Source organism: Osmerus eperlanus, chromosome 2 (genome assembly GCF_963692335.1).
Source record: "Osmerus eperlanus chromosome 2, fOsmEpe2.1, whole genome shotgun sequence".
NCBI lineage: Eukaryota > Metazoa > Chordata > Actinopteri > Osmeriformes > Osmeridae > Osmerus > Osmerus eperlanus.
In genome coordinates this window covers 24779287-24798605 of record NC_085019.1, presented here as the reverse complement: position 1 = coordinate 24798605, position 19319 = coordinate 24779287, and the positions used below count along the sequence as shown (strand labels likewise).

Here is a 19319-nt window from a genome sequence, read left to right as displayed (position 1 = left end):
CTCTGGTTTACTTTATATGTTTTTTCTAGTCTAGTTTTATATTGAATGTTTTTTTTGTTTATCATTATTTTCTAATTTATTCTATTCTTTATTCATTCATTTAAACATGTAGCTAGTTATGATAACGTTATGATTTGCTGTTTGACTCCACTGTCAAAAAAACGGACGGAGGAGAAGGAGATTTTCGTCCAATCAAAATCGAGCAGTGTGAAAATGGCTCCACTCTCATTGTGCTGATTGGCGGATCTGGCTAAGCTCCTCCCCCAGCCGACACGCATTGTTGTTGACTGATCAAAGATGGCGACTGGGACCCGCGTAAATTGATGAACCCAAGAGGTAGTAAATTCGTGTATGTTCATACTTTTGGTCAGCTGCGTGGATAGAGAGATGTTAATACCCTTGTTCCATTATTGCAAAGTATAACGGGCGAGTTAAATCTATGAAAACGGTAGCCTGCGCTCACTAAAGACCGACACGGCCTAGATGGTCCTCGGAGCCTCGGGCTGCCTTAGCGCTGTCTCGCCCGGGCAGCCGAGCTTGTATTCAGCAATCTGACTTCCACCCAAGTAAATGCAGGGAGAGCAGGGGATTCCGTGGCTGTGCGTGGAAGGGGGTGTGTTTGTGTATCTTTTACAAAGTGGGTAGGCGGGAATTTTTGTTTCAATTAAACCCCTGAAAAGTATTGCAACTGTATCATTATAAGCGAACACAATACGGGTTCTTGTCACGGCAGGGCATCTATCGGTGAGTTTCCAAACTTTTGAACCGGCAAGCCCTAGACTGTCTGCAGAGCAACCGGAGACCCGGCTGTCTCAGTCCTGCTGAGAGCCTGTCTCCGATCACCAGAATCTTCTGAAGTTAGCTTTATGCTACCATACCATGGACGCTGGTTTATAACTAGCTATATCCTAATATGTGAATGTAAACATGGGACTTTTTTGTACCCAACAGTCTCTCCTCTCTTTGGTTAGCTTACTATGAAAACCTAATTTTCAGCATTTTTGAGTATTCTAACTAGGTGTAGCTCAGTGGTTAGAGCATTAGACTGCAGATCTAGAGGTCGTAGGTTCAAATTTCCCTCTATGTGCTTTGGATTAAAGCATGTGATTTAAAGCATGTGCTAAATGAACACATTGTTATTATTATCTTGTGTCCAGTAAGCAGTAATCCGTGTGACTGCGGTCCAGGTGTGACCAGAGGAGCAGAAAGCAGACGAACCCAGGAGCCAGCATGGCCTTCGAAGAGATCAAGAAGAAGGGATTCATGGGTAGGCTGCGTTCTAGAACACGACTGCAGAATTAGCTGCGTTCTAGAACACTACTGCAGCATTAGCTGCGTTCTAGAACACGACTGCAGAATTAGCTGCGTTCTAGAACACTACTGCAGCATTAGCTGCGTTCTAGAACACGACTGCAGAATTAGCTGCGTTCTAGAACACTACTGCAGCATTAGCTGCGTTCTAGAACACGACTGCAGAATTAGCTGCGTTCTAGAACACTACTGCAGCATTAGCTGCGTTCTAGAACATGAGCTGATGAAATTTAATCGTAGCCAGGTGTCATGGTAACCCTCTTCTGTCTGTCTTCCGTGCCAGAGGGGGCGCTGGAGGGCGAGCGGGGCCTAGTGGCGGGACGCAGCCAGCGGGAGAAGAGGCGGTCCTATAAGGACCTGCTGAGGGAGGAGGAGGAGATCGCTGCCCAGGTGCGCAAGTCTTCCAAGAAACGCCCCAAGGTAACCTAGCAACACACAGACACAAACTCACAGACACACACGCATACATACACACACACACACAGACACACACACACACAAACGCACACATACATAATCATTTATCAGATGCTTTTATTCAAAGTGATATTCATATAGAAAGCATAGCAGAGAACCAAGGATTAAAAGTGTTCAGTTCTACAGTAGACACAGTGCAGGGTGAACCCTCCTCAGCTACCAGACACAGTGCAGGGTGAACCCTCCTCAGCTACCAGACACAGTGCAGGGTGAACCCTCCTCAGCTACCAGACACAGTGCAGGGTGAACCCTCCTCAGCTACCAGACACAGTGCAGGGTGAACCCTCCTCAGCTACCAGACACAGTGCAGGGTGAACCCTCCTCAGCTACCAGACACAGTGCAGGGTGAACCCTCCTCAGCTACCAGACACAGTGCAGGATGAACCCTCCTCAGCTACCAGACACAGTGCAGGGTGAACCCTCCTCAGCTACCAGACACAGTGCAGGGTGAACCCTCCTCAGCTACCAGACACAGTGCAGGGTGAACCCTCCTCAGCTACCAGACACAGTGCAGGGTGAACCCTCCTCAGCTACCAGACACAGTGCAGGGTGAACCCTCCTCAGCTACCAGACACAGTGCAGGGTGAACCCTCCTCAGCTACCAGACACAGTGCAGGGTGAACCCTCCTCAGCTACCAGACACAGTGCAGGGTGAACCCTCCTCAGCTACCAGACACAGTGCAGGGTGAACCCTCCTCAGCTACCAGACACAGTGCAGGGTGAACCCTCATCAACAACGACATCATTTCAGCAACAATATGACATAGTTCAGTGCAGCCAAAACAGCGTGGTAACTCAGATCGTAAGTGCAACATCAAACTATTTCATGGGTGCTATGTAGAGTAAATGTGACATCGTAGAACACGTTGTGGTGTCACATCCTGTGTACTAGGGATGGGCGAACAATGCCTTGTGAAGCTTTGGTGGTTTCTTCCTGATTGTGCCGGCCCAAAGAGCCGGCACAATCAGGCGCATTGAAAATGAACAGCGTCATCTAGCAGCCGTTTAAACTGGCTGAATGAGGCGTAGTGGTTGTCTCCGACAGTAGCCTACCCTACGTTATTTAATATTTTAAGGCTACATGTATTCATTTTGATCTGATATTAGTGCCCACACATTAAAATGTTGTGATACATCTGTAGGCCGTTAGAATTGTCATTTTCTCACAGTAAAAGTTAAATAATATCGTCCGAGGTGCCCGGCACTGGGGCGCGAACTCGGGTATCCAGACTCGCATTAACAACACGTCGCCGAACATCGCTTTAACCAGCTACACCACCAAAAAAGTTGTTACTTGTTGATGCGGGTGGACGGTCTTTATACGATACGGTCTTTATATCAATTAAACTAGATTACACAGATTTGTTCTTATTCTTAACATTTGTGATATGTAGGCCTATTGTGAACTAGGGGGACTTTATTATTATTACTGTTGACAATGTTGACGAGTACCTAGTCCTATCATGTTACGTTTCAAATAACATGACACTGTAAATATGATGACGACATTTTCATAAGTGAATGGATTTATAATTATTACAATACGGATTAGGCTAAATAATAATGACCGATGGAAGAAACTCGAGTGATGCCTGGAATCATGTGGGTTTGAGGTGCTGCTTCTCTGGCAATGTGTGATTTGTCTTCAACAAGAAGCGGTGGTTTCGTTCCCTCTATGGCTCTGGTTCAGAAGAGCGGCAAAACTTCGAACCAGTTCGTGACATTTGAAGCATTGAACATCATCAGTCACGTGGTTATCGTAATTTGATACAAGCTCCAAAACACTTTTTCGAAACTGCGTATTGGTTTTGCGACACAAGCATCGATGCGTCAGTGCCACAGTCCCATCCCTACTGTGTACTTCCTGACTGTGTACTTCCTGACTGTGTACTTCCTGACTGTGTACTTCCTGACTGTGTACTTCCTGACTGTGTACTTCCTGGCTGTGTACTTCCTGACTGTGTACTTCCTGACTGTGTACTTCCTGACTGTGTACTTCCTGACTGTGTACTTCCTGACTGTGTACTTCCTGACTGTGTACTTCCTGACTGTGTACTTCCTGACTGTGTACTTCCTGACTGTGTACTTCCTGACTGTGTACTTCCTGACTGTGTACTTCCTGACTGTGTACTTCCTGACTGTGTACTTCCTGGCTGTGTACTTCCTGGCTGTGTACTTCCTGGCTGTGTACTTCCTGGCTGTGTACTTCCTGGCTGTGTACTTCCTGGCTGTGTACTTCCTGGCTGTGTACTTCCTGGCTGTGTACTTCCTGGCTGTGTACTTCCTGGCTGTGTACTTCCTGGCTGTGTACTTCTTGGCTGTGTACTTCTTGGCTGTGTACTTCCTGACTGTGTACTTCCTGACTGTGTACTTCCTGACTCTGTACTTCCTGACTGTGTACTGCGTGACTCTGTACTTCCTGCAGGACTCTGAGCTCTTCCTGCTGGGAGGAGATTCTCACAAGAAGAAGAAGAAGCATTCAGATGAGTACTACTACAGAGGTGAGCCTGCCTCTACTGCCCCTGGTAGTCAGGTGCAGTCCACCTGACTCCCTGCCCCCCAGGGAGTCAGGTGGCTGAGCGGTGAGGGAATCGGGCTAGTAATCCGAAGGTTGCCAGTTCGATTCCCGGTCATGCCAACTGACGTTGTGTCCTTGGGCAAGGCACTTCACCCTGCTTGCCTCGGGGGAATGTCCCTGTATTTACTGTAAGTCGCTCTGGATAAGAGCGTCTGCTAAATGACTAAATGTAAATGTAAATGTGGAGGCGGGGTAAACAGCAGCATTCAACTTTATTATACACATATTCTTCTACTCTGTTATACTTTACTCTCCCTGCTGTTCTGTGCTCGATGGTTCATATGTGCTTTGCCCTCCAGACCACCAGGGGGCAGGGCTGCCTCCACATAAGAAGAAGCGTAAGTCAGCGGACCGCTCCCCCTCCCTGTCCTCCTCCCACCCCACAGACACGGCCATGGGTCTGCTACAGGCCATCACCTCCCCGCTGGCCACCGGCTGTGACCCCAGCGCTCACCTCCACAAGAAGCCCTCCTATCCCTCCCTCTCCTCATCTCACTCCTCCTCCAAGGAGCGCAAGCGGGAGGGGGGCAGCGGGGGCAGCAAGGGGTCCCACTCCTCCCACTCCCGCCCCCCCTCCTCCTCCTCCTCCAAGAAGCACTCCTCCAAGTCCTCTCTGTTCCACGGGGGCGTGGCCAAGGACGACCCCGCGACCCTGCGCGACCCCCTGAGCCTGCGCGACGCTGAGGGCTTGAAGATGAAGCTCATCCTTTCGCCCAAGGAGGAGGAGGGGGAGAGCTTCCCTCTCCCCCCACACCCGTCCTCCGGGGGCAGGAAGGGAGGGGTGTCGAGGGACAGGGAGCGTCTCTCCAAGGGCCCCAGGAAGAAGCAGCTGGCCAGGGACCCACTGCCGGTGGTGGGGAAGGAGGTGGAGGTGGAGGGTAAGACCCGTCTGACCCCCAGAGACACTCCGTCTGACCCCTGACCAGCCTGCTCTGTCATTATCTGATGAATGCTCATCTGCCCTGTCTCTCTCCTTCCTCCCTCAATTCATTTACTGTTCCATCCCCCTTCTTTCTCTATTTCTCCCTTTTCTCTCTCGTCTCCCCCCTCCCCCAGGTCACTACGGTGGGGGTCTGGGGGAGGACACCTCGTCCTCAGGGGGAGAACTGGAGGCGGGGGAGCTGGTAATAGACGACTCATACACACACATGTCCAAGAAGAAGAAGAAGAGCAAGAAGAGCAAGAAGAAGAAGGAGAGAGAGAAGGAGAGAGAGAAGAAGGAGGGCAAGGAGAAGAAACACAGCAAAGGATCAGGTGAGACCCTGGGGAGGGTACACCTGTCCCCGGGTGGGTTTAGAGAACGTTACTGTGATGCCCCCCTCCCCCTACAGGGCTCCAGACTAACTTGTTGCCTTGGTTGCACTGGTGCGCCTAACTTTTTTATTTAGGTGCACCAGCACAAAATGTAGGTGCACCCAAAATTTCCTTGCGTCGCCACAATTTCAAGGTCACCTTTTTATCACGCTCCATATACATTCATATATATTATGTAAATGATATTAAACAAGAATAAGGTGTAGGTAAATATTTTTTTGATTTGAAGCACAATCATACTGTATGTGTATATATATATATATATATATATATATATATATAAAACAAAAATATTTTAAGTGCTTCACTGAGCTACCAAACTAAAACATTTTAAGCAAAATAAAACATTTCAAAATAGAAAGTGCTACAGTTTAAAAGTGCTTCCCTGAACTGAGACCTAACATTTCATGGCTCAAAGTCTTATAGCGGGTCCCACCTTGCTGTCCCATGCCCTTCAGATGGCCAACACCTGTAATTTGGCCTTCTTGCCCTATGGCCTTGGCTAAATCATCTTGCCACACTCTCCCTAGCATCAAAATCCTAGCTCCATGGGTTAGCTCCATGGCCCAGCTTCGTAACTCAGGGGTCCGCAATTCATTTTTACAAGGGGCCACATGAGAAACCTGAAATGTGTTGGAGGGCCTCATCAATTTGCTCACTATTCATTTTCTCCCATTGTAAAAAGCAGTAAAGTATATATTTTGATTAGCTGCTACTGGTTATCAGAAGAATAAGGATATTCTGTAAATATTTATATATTTTAGATTTTGGTGTAGGTCAAATAGGAAAGATTATAGAAGAAATAAACAGTATAATCAACAACAACAGTGTTTCATTTTATTTGTAACCAGTTAATCTTCACAAACACTGAAAAGTTGTTTTGCAGTATGTTAAAGATGTGGAATTGATCAACTTTTATACAAAAAGCAATACGTTTTTTCAGTTCATTTTGTTCTGTGAGAGAAATCCACTGGGCTTGAACAAGTGCATCGAAATCTGTCTGAATGTCTGAGGTGGATATGCGAAGGACAGCTGACAGGTAATGATCAGGGTCTGCAGTTCAACTAGCAAACCATCAGCCCGCGCCCACTGAATCAGTCAAGTTCTTATGTCCGCGTTAGTTTTTTTATTCACAGCTTTCACTTTGACCTCAGTAAACAGATACTTAGAAGTCCATGTCTTGTTAAAAGTTAATCAGTGGCAAAGTTTTTCATTTTCGAGGGCTAACCAACAGCTAACTATCCTGTCGGTGAGGTTGCGCAAACGCACATATGTAAATCGCCTGATCACTGTAGTCTTTCAGGACTACATATTTACTACCGCTCAACACATTTATTTATTTTAAATTTTTGATTTACCTCACGTGGGCCGGATTGAGACAGCCTGTGGCCGGTTATGGCCCGCGGGCCATACAATGCCCAGGTCTGCTAAACTGACTCTCTGGTGCTCAGGTCGTAATTTCAATCACACAGCACGGAGCTACAGGAACATCTGGACCACAGCCAATCAGAGGCAAAGACCCACCCCATCTCTGTCTCTGATTGGTTTAGACCACGATATGATCCAACTATGAGTGTCAGTTCCGTCTTAGGATAACAAACGCTTCGTTTGTGGAGAGACAGCGGATGCGAGGAGGTTAGGTGCACCGGTGCGACCTAGGAATTTTTTTTGTCGCACCCGTACACATTTTGGTCGCATAGTGCGACCAAATTGGTCGCACTCTAGAGCCCTGCCCTAGCTCTTATTGGTGCTCCTGTACGTTGTCCTCAGGTGACCCATCCAGAGGCCATTCCCACTCCCACAGCTCGACCAGTCACGGCACAGGAGGGGGGGTGTTCAGCCCCGCCCACCACCATCACCACCAGGTGTGTGACCCCACCCTGGAGAAGAAGAGGAAGAAGGAGGAGAAGGAGAGAGAGAAGCTGCAGGAAAAAGACAAGGTGAGGAGGAGGGGGAGAGAGAGAGAGAGAAGGAGGAGGAGAGAGCAAGAGAGGGAGGAGAGAAGCAGGAGGGATATATGAGGACAGGAAGTGTGTCTGGGTCAGACTGGTTCAGCTGTCTGTGCTGACATCTTTAACATGACATGTTAATCACTCTTTCTCTTCCCATTCCCCCTCTTTATCTCTCTCTACTCTCTCCATCTCTCTTTACTCTCTCCATCTCTCCATCTCTTTCCTCTCCATCTCTCTCTTCATCTCTCTCTCTCCTCCTCTCCATCTCCCTGTACTCTCTCCATCTCTCCTCTCTCCTCCTCTGCATCTCTCTCTCCTCCATCTTTCTCTCCTCTCCATCTCTCTCTACTTTCTCCATCTCTCCTCTTTTCCATCTCTCAGCCTAAGAAGAAGAACATGACAGCCTACCAGGTGTTCTGTAAAGAGTACAGAGTCAACATCAATGCTGAGCAGCCTGGTCTCGGTGAGTACAGCCAGGAGCAGCCAGTAAGATGCAGCCTGTAAGATACAGCCAGTAAGATGCAGCCTGTAAGATGCAGCCAGTAAGATGCAGCCTGTAAGATGCAGCCTGTAAGATACAGCCAGTAAGATGCAGCCTGTAAGATACAGCCAGTAAGATGCAGCCTGTAAGATACAGCCAGTAAGATGCAGCCAGTAAGATGCAGCCAGTAAGATACAGCCAGTAAGATGCAGCCTGTAAGATACAGCCAGTAAGATGCAGCCTGTAAGATACAGCCAGTAAGATGCAGCCTGTAAGATACAGCCAGTAAGATGCAGCCAGTAAGATACAGCCAGTAAGATGCAGCCAGTAAGATGCAGCCTGCAAGATGCAGCCTGCAAGATGCAGCCTGCAAGATGCAGCCTGCAAGATGCAGCCTGCAAGATGCAGCCTGCAAGATGCAGCCTGCAAGATGCAGCCTGCAAGATGCAGCCTGCAAGATGCAGCCTGCAAGATGCAGCCTGCAAGATGCAGCCTGCAAGATGCAGCCTGCAAGATGCAGCCAGTAAGATGCAGCCAGTAAGATGCAGCCAGTAAGATGCAGCCAGTAAGATGCAGCCAGTAAGATGCAACCTGCAAGATGCAACCTGCAAGATGCAACCTGCAAGATACAGCCAGCAAGATACAGCCAGTAAGATACAGCCAGTAAGATAAGATGATAATGAGGGTTTTTTACAGCAATATTGCTGGATCTCTGTGTAAAAAGGGTGTGTATGTATGGTGTGTTTGTGTATTGTGTGTGTGTATGGTGTGTGTGTGGTGTATTGTGTGTATGTGTGTGTCTCCAGTGTTCGGGGAGCTCAGCAGGAGGCTGGCTGAGGTGTGGAAGCTGCTGCCTGAGAAAGACAAGCTGGTGAGTTATGCTGCCATGGTTACAGCCGCAGACCTGTCACTCATGTCTGGAGAGGAGAGACACCTCTCCTCCTCCTCACCCCTCCTCTCCTCCTCACCCCTCCTCTCCTCCTCACCCCTCCTCTCCTCCTCATCTCTCCCCTCCTCCTCTCCCCTCCTCCTCTCCCCTCCTCCCCTCCCCTCCTCCTCACCTCTCCTCCCCTCATCTCTCCCCTCCTCTCCTCCCCTCCCCTCCTCCTCACCCCTCCTCTCCTCCTCATCTCTCCCCCCCTCCCCTCCTCCTCACCCCTCCTCATCTCTCCCCTCCTCCCCTCCCCTCCTCCTCACCCCTCCTCTCCTCCTCATCTCTCCCCTCCTCCTCATCTCTCCCCTCCTCTCCTCCCCTCCCCTCCTCCTCACCCCTCCTCTCCTCCTCATCTCTCCCCTCCTCCCCTCCCCTCCTCCTCACCCCTCCTCTCCTCCTCATCTCTCCCCTTCTCTCCTCCCCTCCCCTCCTCCTCACCCCTCCTCTCCTCCCCTCCCCTCCTCCTCATCTCACCCCTCCTCCCCTCCCCTCCTCCCCACCCCTCCTCCTCTCCCCTCCTCCCCACCCCTCCTCCTCACCTCCCCTCATCTCTCCCCTCCTCTCCTCCCCTCCCCTCCTCTCCTCCCCTCCCCTCCTCCTCACCCCTCCTCTCCTCCTCATCTCTCCCCTCCTCCCCTCCCCTCCTCCTCACCCCTCCTCCCCTCCTCCCCTCCCCTCCTCCTCACCCCTCCTCTCCTCCTCATCTCTCCCCTCCTCCTCATCTCTCCCCTCCTCTCCTCCCCTCCCCTCCTCCTCACCCCTCCTCTCCTCCTCATCTCTCCCCTCCTCCCCTCCCCTCCTCCTCACCCCTCCTCTCCTCCTCATCTCTCCCCTTCTCTCCTCCCCTCCCCTCCTCCTCACCCCTCCTCTCCTCCTCATCTCTCCCCTCCTCCTCATCTCACCCCTCCTCCCCTCCCCACCCCTCCTCCCCTCCTCCTCTCCCCTCCCCACCCCTCCTCCCCTCCCCTCCTCTCCTCCTCATCTCTCCCCTCCTCCTCATCTCTCCCCTCCTCCCCTCCCCTCCTCCCCTCCCCTCCTCACCTCTCCTCCCCTCCCCTCCCCTCCTCCTCACCCCTCCTCTCCTCCCCTCCTCCTCACCCCTCCTCTCCTCCCCTCCTCCTCACCCCTCCTCTCCTCCTCATCTCTCCCCTCCTCCCCTCCCCTCCTCCTCACCCCTCCTCTCCTCCTCATCTCTCCCCTCCTCCTCACCCCTCCTCTCCTCCTCATCTCTCCCCTCCTCCTTATCTCTCCCCTCCCCTCCTCCTCACCCCTCCTCTCCTCCTCATCTCTCCCCTCCTCCCCTCCCCTCCTCCTCACCCCTCCTCTCCTCCTCATCTCTCCCCTCCTCCTCACCCCTCCTCTCCTCCTCATCTCTCCCCTCCTCCTCATCTCTCCCCTCCTCTCCTCCCCTCCCCTCCTCCTCACCCCTCCTCTCCTCCTCATCTCTCCTCCCCTCCTCCTCACCCCTCCTCTCCTCCTCATCTCTCCCCTTCTCTCCTCCCCTCCTCCTCACCCCTCCTCTCCTCCTCATCTCTCCCCTCCTCCTCACCCCTCCTCTCCTCCTCATCTCTCCCCTCCTCCTCATCTCTCCCCTCCCCTCCTCCTCTCCCCTCCTCTCCTCCTCACCTCTCCTCCCCTCCTCTCCTCCCCTCATCTCCCCTCCTCCTCAGGTGTGGAGGCAGAAGGCTCAGTATCTGCAGCACAAGCAGAACAAGGCAGAGGCCACCACCGTAAAACGCAAGAGCTCCACAGATGGAGCCCGGAGCAAAGGTGACCAATCACACGCCTGGACGAGCATGACAGGAAACCTCATTGGCTCAGTCATTCATGTCAGACACCACACTGACATGTTTGTGTGTGTGTGTCTTGTCTGTGTGTGCAGGTTCTCTGAAGGGCGTGGGACTTGGGGCGGGGCTGGGGGCGGGGCTGGGGGCGGGGCTGGGGGCGGGGCTGGGCTCCCCCAGCAGGGGGGCTGGGGGTGTGTCTCTCTCCCCTGCCAGGGTTCCAGAGGTAGACCCCATCGATGCCGCCGCCCACCTGCAACTGCTTGGGGAATCCCTGTCTCTGATTGGACACAGGCTGCAGGAGACTGAGGTCAGCACACACACACACTGTATATACACACATTTAGTCATTTAGCAGACACTCTTATCCAGAGCGACTTACTAGGGTGAAGTGCCTTGCCCAAGGACACAACGTCATTTTCCACGGCCGGGAATCGAACCAACAACCTTCGGATTACTAGCCCAATTCCCTAACCGCTCAGCCACCTGACTCCCATCAGAGTTCTAAGAGTGAATTTACTCACTGTAAATACACACTGTATATACACACACACACACTGTAAATACACACTGTATATACTAGGGATGGGGATTTGAAATGATTTCACTATTTACGGAGTCAGGTGGCTGAGCGGTGAGGGAATCGGGTTAGTAATCCGAAGGTTGCCAGTTCGATTCCCGGTCATGCAAACTGACGTTGTGTCCTTGGGCAAGGCACTTCACCCTACTTGCCTCGGGGAATGTCCCTGTACTTACTGTAAGTCGCTCTGGATAAGAGCGTCTGCTAAATGACTAAATGTAAATGTATTTGAATTTGAAATAGTATCCAAAATGATTTTCGAATATCCGGATAATCTATTTTTATTAATGAAGTTATGTAATTAGCCTGACATGATGCAAAGCATACAGTAAACACATGAACCACCATACATCCTGGCAATGATTGTGACTGTTGAGCTGTTAGATTAAATAAGGGTTAAATAAAGAAAACAAATGAAAGATCAATTTATTAACATGACGAAAAGACAATGAACTTGAAAAAACGCTGCGTCTTCAAACGTAGGCTAAACTTGGCGGAATAACGCTTATAGCCTATTATGTGAAATAAAAAGTTAAAAAATACATTAGACAAAATTAAACACATTGGGTAGGCTATCCTTGATAAAAACGAAAGACACACATGGAGAAATATTGCATATTAACTTGGAACCTGAATCCTATGGGATAGACTACCGTGCGCCACCACACAATGCAAAAATAAATGGCCCACAGTGTGTGTGTGTGTGTGTGCACAGGGTATGGTTTCAGTGTGTGTGTGTGTGTGTGTGTGTACACAGGGTATGGTTTCAGTGTTTGTGTGTGTGTGTGTACACAGGGTATGGTTTCAGTGTGTGTGTGTGTGTGTGTGTACAGGGTATGGTTTCAGTGTGTGTGTGTGTGTGTGTGTGTACACAGGGTATGGTTTCAGTGTTTGTGTGTGTGTGTGTACACAGGGTATGGTTTCAGTGTGTGTGTGTGTGTGTGTGTACACAGGGTATGGTTTCAGTGTGTGTGTGTGTGTGTGTGTGTACAGGGTATGGTTTCAGTGTTTGTGTGTGTGTGTGTACACAGGGTATGGTTTCAGTGTGTGTGTGTGTGTGTGTGTACACAGGGTATGGTTTCAGTGTGTGTGTGTGTGTACAGGGTATGGTTTCAGTGTTTGTGTGTGTGTGTGTACACAGGGTATGGTTTCAGTGTGTGTGTGTGTGTGTGTGTGTACAGGGTATGGTTTCAGTGTTTGTGTGTGTGTGTGTGTACACAGGGTATGGTAGCAGTCTCAGGGAGCTTGTCGGTGCTGCTGGACTCCATCCTGTGTGCTCTGGGTCCTCTCACCTGCCTCACCTCTCAGGTGCCTCAGCTCAACGCCTGTCCTCGCAACGTGCTGGTGAGACACACACTATACACACGCACACATATACACACACATACATAGGAGGAGTAAAGCTAGCTTGAGTGTGTTGATAGTGTTGCTATTGGTTACAGTGTTGATAGTGGTTACAGTGTTGATAGTGTTGCTAGTGTTGACAGTGTTGATAGTGGTTACAGTGTTGATAGTGTTGCTAGTGGTTACAGTATTGACAGTGTTGCTAGTGGTTACAGTGTTGCTAGTGGTTACAGTGTTGCTCGTGGTTACAGTGTTGATAGTGTTGCTAGTGGTTACAGTGTTGACAGTGTTGCTAGTGGTTACAGTATTGACAGTGTTGCTAGTGGTTACAGTGTTGCTAGTGGTTACAGTGTTGCTCGTGGTTACAGTATTGATAGTGTTGCTAGTGGTTACAGTATTGATAGTGTTGCTAGTGGTTACAGTATTGATAGTGTTGCTAGTGGTTACAGTATTGATAGTGTTGCTAGTGGTTACAGTATTGATAGTGTTGCTAGTGGTTACAGTGTTGCTAGTGGTTACAGTGTTGCTCGTGGTTACAGTGTTGATAGTGTTGCTAGTGGTTACAGTGTTGACAGTGTTGCTAGTGGTTACAGTATTGACAGTGTTGCTAGTGGTTACAGTGTTGCTAGTGGTTACAGTGTTGCTCGTGGTTACAGTATTGATAGTGTTGCTAGTGGTTACAGTATTGATAGTGTTGCTAGTGGTTACAGTATTGATAGTGTTGCTAGTGGTTACAGTATTGATAGTGTTGCTAGTGGTTACAGTATTGATAGTGTTGCTAGTGGTTACAGTGTTGACAGTGTTGATAATGAGGAATGAGTTCTCACAATTACTCCGGGAGTCTTTATTTTGGTGTTCATTATTCTATACTACATATACAATCATACTACATATACAATCATACTACATATACAGTCATACTACATATACAGTCAGGAGGAGTTTTGGTGTTCATTATTCTATACTACATATACAATCATACTACATATACAGTCAGGAGGAGTTTTGGTGTTCATTATTCTATACTACATATACAATCATACTACATATACAGTCAGGAGGAGTTTTCATAACAAACATCCGCATTATAAACCAAAGGCTGAAGGTCAACATTCAGAAACGCTATCAGCAGTATCTTCATCCTGGTTTAACCTCTGACCTTCTGTGCTGTTCACAGTCGAACACGTTGGACAACATAGCCTACATCATGCCTGGACTCTGAAGCCCCCCCTCCACTTCCTCCTCCACTTCCTCCATCTCCCCCTCAACAGAGATATTTCTACTTTCCACATGTTTTTATGTATTTTAAATGTTTTTTTTTACATTTATTTTTAAAGGAAGCCTATTTTAGTGAAATGTTTTTTATGGCTGTCTTTAAAAATGTTTGTGTGTGTATGTATGAGTGTGTGTGTGTGTGTGTGTGTATATCTAATGTCAACAGCATCATTGCTAGGGAGTGTTCAGACCAGGCTTCTGTGTGAACCACAACCCTCTCAGCTCCCAACATCCTACCGTGAAGATAATATATACAACTGATCCTAGTTTTACCGTTCAATAAGGACGTTTCCTTCTTGTATGTGATATTACATTAGGAACGCGTTCATTCAGGTGCATATTCGATGCCTATTTACTAATATTACTTATTTACTAATATTACATATTTGAATCAGCATTGGAAGTTCAGACTCTCACACTGCAATTAAAAAACAACTTTTTCATACGCGACTTTGTCGTTTATTTCTTTGATTTCCGTTGATCACTTGCTTCCAAGCCTTCAAGATCCACAACAGAATTAAATACAATTTATAAAGACGAGACGAAAGTCACCCGAACAACGTCTCCGGGAGAAAAGGCGGTTCTAATGAGTTGATCATCTTAGTCTGGGCGGGCCGATGACACTACGGCTAGATTGGAGAGAAACGTATCGTCAATATCCTCACATCGACGTGTCAGTGCTGTCTCCCAATCTTGTTTGACATCACGTTTCATACTGTAGAGCTGGGGTGACTCCCGACGGGTTATGACAAGACGCCACACCCTGCCAGCCTGCAGCGGTGGTAGTTTTCTGGGGCGGCGTGGAGAAGCGACGCTGTAAACAGAAGCCAGGGACCAGGAAACAGCCGGCCGCTCCAGACTGAAGCTAGCTAGTTAGCTTACAGATCAAGCAGAATGACTTCGGATAATCCAACTTCCCAAAAAGGTGATGTTTTGATCCTTAACTTTACTTAAGACATTGATGCTTGTATTTGGCCCATTGGTCTTGTTGAAACCAATAGCGATGTCACAGAACCGCTTAACATTGATCTACGCAGTTAATGTGTTGTTGAGGTAATGTGTTGTTGAGGTATTTGCAATGTGAAAGCGATTTTTTTGTTGTATATTTGGTCTATGCATTATTTACTTTAAATTTGTATTGTGCGTTTGCTTTCTGATTACTGGTAGCCTACCGATGTATCTCTGAGGGATAAGAGTTTCATAGCTTTCCTTGGGGTGGGTTCAGAGAAAATGGGTTCTTTGTGTATTCCAGGAATTCTCCTTTTACCAACCAGACAGTCAAGCTCACATGCTAAACAAACTTTTCTAAGAACATTCCCTGCTTATGACACTTCTCTCCTGTCCCTCCCCAGAGCTGTGTCTGGTGCTGCTGGGGAAGAGAGGAGCAGGGAAGAGCACAACAGGAAACACCATCCTGGGCAGAGAGGCCTTCCTGCCCCAGCAGCCTGGCAGCCATGACAGTCAGGGGAGTGAGAAACAGTGTGCGACTGTGGCAGGTAGACAGGTATGTCTGCAGGCTCCCTCTGTGTGCTTCTAGACAGGTGTGTGCAGGTAGACGGGTGTGTGCAGGTAGACAGGTGTGTGCAGGTAGACAGGTGTGACAGTACACTCTGTGCAGGTAGACAGGTGTGACAGTACCCTCTGTGCAGTTGACAGGTGTGTGCAGTTGACAGGTGTGTGCAGATAGACAGGTGTGACAGTACACTCTGTGCAGGTAGACAGGTGTGTGCAGGTAGACAGGTGTGACAGTACGCTCTGTGCAGGTAGACAGGTGTGTGCAGGTAGACAGGTGTGACAGTACACTCTGTGCAGGTAGACAGGTGTGTGCAGGTAGACAGGTGTGACAGGACACTCTGTGTAGTTGACAGGTAGACAGGTGTGTGCAGGTAGACTGGTGTGTGCAGGTAGACAGGTGTGACAGTACACTCTGTGCAGTTGACAGGTGTGTGCAGATAGACAGGTGTGACAGTACACTCTGTGCAGGTGACGGTGGTGGAGACTCCTGACTGGCTCGGCTCAGAGCTCCCCCTGGAGGAGAGGATGCGTCACATCTCCTCCTGTCTGGCCCTGTCTGCCCCGGGACCCCAGGCTTTCCTGCTGTGTGTCCCCCTGGAGACGCCTCCCCACAGGGCTCTGCAGCACCTGGCCGTCCTGGAGACCCTGCTTGGGCCAGGGGCCGTCAGGGACCACACCCTGGTGCTCTTCACCCACACAGAGCAGCTGGGCCTGGGCTTGGAGGAGCAGATGAGCTCCCTGACACCGGAGCTGTTGGAGCTTGTGGAGAGCTGCGGAGGGAGGTACCACGGCCTGGAGACAGGGGGCGGGGGGGAGGAGGGTGAGGAGAAGAGGAGGAGAAGGAGGAGGAGGAGGGTGGAGGAGCTGATGGAGAAGGTGGAGGAGATGCTGAGAGAGAGCGGGGAGGAGAGGTACAGCTGTGCTCTGTACCTGCAGGTGGAGGAAAGAGTGAGGGGGAGACAGAGAGAGCTGGTCAGAGAGACAAGAGGGGGGGAGACACCCTTGGATGAAGAGCCGGACGAGGAGGAGATGGAGATAGTGAGGGAGGAGGCGGAGAGGAGCGTCGGAGACCTGGACATAGACCTGGAGAGTCTTCCCTCTCCCTCCCCCTCTCCCTCCCCCTCGTCCCCCTCCCCCTGGTCCGTGCAGGGCTGGTGGGAGTGGCTGCTGGGCTGGCTCCGAGCTGTCCCGGGGCTGGTGGGGGCTGAGGCCCTGCTGGGGTCAGTGGTGGGGCTGGTCGTGGGGGGGCCGGTGGGGGGGATGCTGGGGGCCACCGTCAGGTCTTTGGCCACGGAGGTGGGGCGCAGAAAGACCCCCAACACAGCCGCCAGTAAGAAACACAGATGAGGAGGGGGAGGGAGGGAGAGAGGGGGAGACACAGAGAGAGATTATGTCTACCACCTTCACCTTGTCTCTGTGTCACTCACCATACTGCTGTATTTGGAGCCTGAGGAATATTTATTACTTTATTGCAAATATGGGGAGGGAAATGAGTCTTTGCCCATTTATGACATCACAACCAGGTCTATGACATCACAACCAGGTCAACATATCATTAATAGATGTTTTCATCCATAATCAACAACAACAAATGATGTGATGAATGTAGTTCAATTTTTAACAGCACCAGTTACACGTCTGTCACCTTTAAAATGACCTCCCCATGTTTTAAAGTGTCTGCTAGTGCTAAATGAATAAAATGGAAATGGAGATCTGGCTGGCCTTCAGCTTGGGTGTTTTAAAGCTACCACTAGATGGCGACACTGACCACAGCCAACTGAGAGAGAATATAACCCTTATCCCTACCAGTCTAATATAACCTGCTGGTCCACATCCTACCAGTCTAATATAACCTGCTGGTCCACATCCTACCAGTCTAATATAACCTGCTGGTCCACATCCTACCAATGTAATATAACCTGCTGGTCCACATCCTACCAGTCTAATATAACCTGCAGGTCCACATCCTACCAGTCTAATATAACCTACTGTTACACCTACCAGTAACCATCTGTCCACCCCTCTCTCTCTCTCTCTCTCTCTCTCTCTCTCTCTCTCTCTCTCTCTCTCTCTCAATTGAATGGGCTTTGTTTGAATAAGAGACAGTACGATAATAAATAAAATAAAAACTGTTTCACTGGTTGTGGTGAAACTGTTGGTTCGCTGGCAGTTTTGACTGCCCAATAAAGATATCTTTAAAGTCTTTGAGTTTTAGAGTCCCTTTGTTTACATTTACATTTATTCATATAGCAGACGCTTTTATCCAAAACGACTTCCAAGCAGGGGTGTAGCTAGAAAAATATTTTTGGGTAGGCCTAGAAAAATATGGATAGGCAGCTTTTCAGTTTTTTTTCACGTATTTACTTTGCGATGTGCATAATTTTTAGGAGATATTTTCGTCTTTGGCTACCCGTGGCTACGCCCCTGCTTCCAAGAGAGAGCTTTACAAAAGTGCATAGGTCACTGATCATAACAACGAGATAGCCCCAAACATTGCGGGTAGCCAAAACATTTTAAATTAAGTTTTATAATGACACAGTTAGCTCTATTACGAGAAGTAACGGCAAACAGAGAGAGAACTGGATATGAAGAATGGTTTGGCCTTTCCTCGATGTTCAGTCAGACAGACGAGGCCGTATGCTAGGTTTAGGTTACTAATAGAGGTGACTGGGAGCGGAAGTAACACTTTTTGTTCGAGTGACAATAACTCAATGTTTTTTTTTGTGCTAGACCTTTCAAATGTTGATACACAGTACCTATATTAGTCTACTACAAATATAACTCAATTGGATTTCTCCTACACAATCACAGATTGTGAGTTAATGTCAAATAAAGCTAGCAGGAGGGCTGATTAGGTAGATTGGGGAAGTCCTCCCCCAATTCTATAGTTCCTTTGCATTGGCGTTTGGTGGGTAATCAGCATACTGAGGGTGTCACGAGGGCTGATTAGGTTTGTCTGATGTGATTGAATCACTTTTCAGATGTGGCAAGATGTTGGCTCTGTGTGGTCTTGCTGACCTCACTACAGATCCAACAGGTAGCTTTAGTAGTAAGGGTACTGAGTAGGCCTACCACTGCAACGGAGTACTCATATGTCATGTTATGCCAAGTTGCTTTGTGTTGTCTTGTCCTAAGAATTTCAGTGGCCAGTCTGACCCTGTGTTGTTCTGTGCATCTGACAATAAAATACTTGAAGGGTTACTTAAGTTTATGTCAAAGCCCACACTTCTTTACTTTATTTATATTTATTTGTATTTTTAAACACGAGTATCTATACTTCTACTTGAGTGAAGAATGTGTGTACTTTTTCCATCTCTGGATTTTACTAATTGCATTACTGTACAAAGTTAGAGGTGCGCTATTTCATAGATTCCCCCGTTCCCCCTACCTCGGGCTTCCAGTGAGGAGACCTGAGGCCAACCTGTCCCCACCCCCCTGCAAAAAGCCTGGCCTGCTGCTGGGAACATGGCATCGTCTAGTGGTGGAAATGAGAATGACGCGTTGATGGAGCCCACGCTGCAGTGTGTGTGTGGGGCAGCAGGGGGCGCTCCTGCACAGTGAGAAGCCAGACGAGGCTAGACAACGGCACTTAGGAATGCTTGGCTGGACCTGATGTTAGTTTCCTCCAGGATCACAATGACTCGTATTGAGAGACTTGTTGCTCTTGTTGGTTAGTTGTAACGGTTTCAAATTCTTGTACTCGCTGTGAAATATTTTACTGTTGATTGTTTTTTCTCCAGGTACACTCTTGCACTCTTGTGTGGAGTTTCATGT

The 19319-nt window shown here is 49.0% G+C and overlaps 3 protein-coding genes across 7 annotated transcripts in view; 2 read left to right on the top strand and 1 right to left on the bottom strand.

Moving 5' to 3' along the window:
• The window catches only part of smarca4a (SWI/SNF related, matrix associated, actin dependent regulator of chromatin, subfamily a, member 4a), a 176768-nt gene that overhangs the window by 45723 nt on the left and 111726 nt on the right, over window positions 1–19319 (bottom strand). The gene's annotated exons all lie outside the window — the stretch shown is intronic.
• Window positions 316–14472, top strand: hmgxb4a (HMG box domain containing 4a). 5 transcript variants are annotated; one of them, XM_062455131.1, is made up of 13 exons: window positions 316–336; window positions 1158–1267; window positions 1595–1731; window positions 4214–4289; window positions 4666–5244; window positions 5423–5620; window positions 7451–7620; window positions 8014–8095; window positions 8920–8984; window positions 10718–10817; window positions 10930–11141; window positions 12633–12755; window positions 13933–14472. In XM_062455131.1, exons 2-13 carry the CDS (start codon window positions 1231–1233, stop codon window positions 13975–13977), a joined length of 1824 nt encoding a protein of 607 aa, XP_062311115.1. In that variant the 5' UTR covers window positions 316–336; window positions 1158–1230; the 3' UTR covers window positions 13978–14472. The 5 variants fall into 5 exon arrangements, with proteins under 5 accessions (XP_062311115.1, XP_062311114.1, XP_062311109.1 ...); XM_062455130.1 differs by having other exon boundaries at window positions 331–349; XM_062455125.1 differs by lacking the exon at window positions 316–336 and adding an exon at window positions 376–566.
• si:dkeyp-69e1.8 (uncharacterized protein LOC100001340 homolog) lies at window positions 14601–17748 on the top strand. The gene is made up of 3 exons (XM_062455143.1): window positions 14601–14955; window positions 15383–15534; window positions 16014–17748. The coding sequence occupies exons 1-3, from the start codon at window positions 14925–14927 to the stop codon at window positions 16890–16892; spliced, it is 1062 nt and encodes a 353-aa protein (XP_062311127.1). The 5' UTR covers window positions 14601–14924; the 3' UTR covers window positions 16893–17748.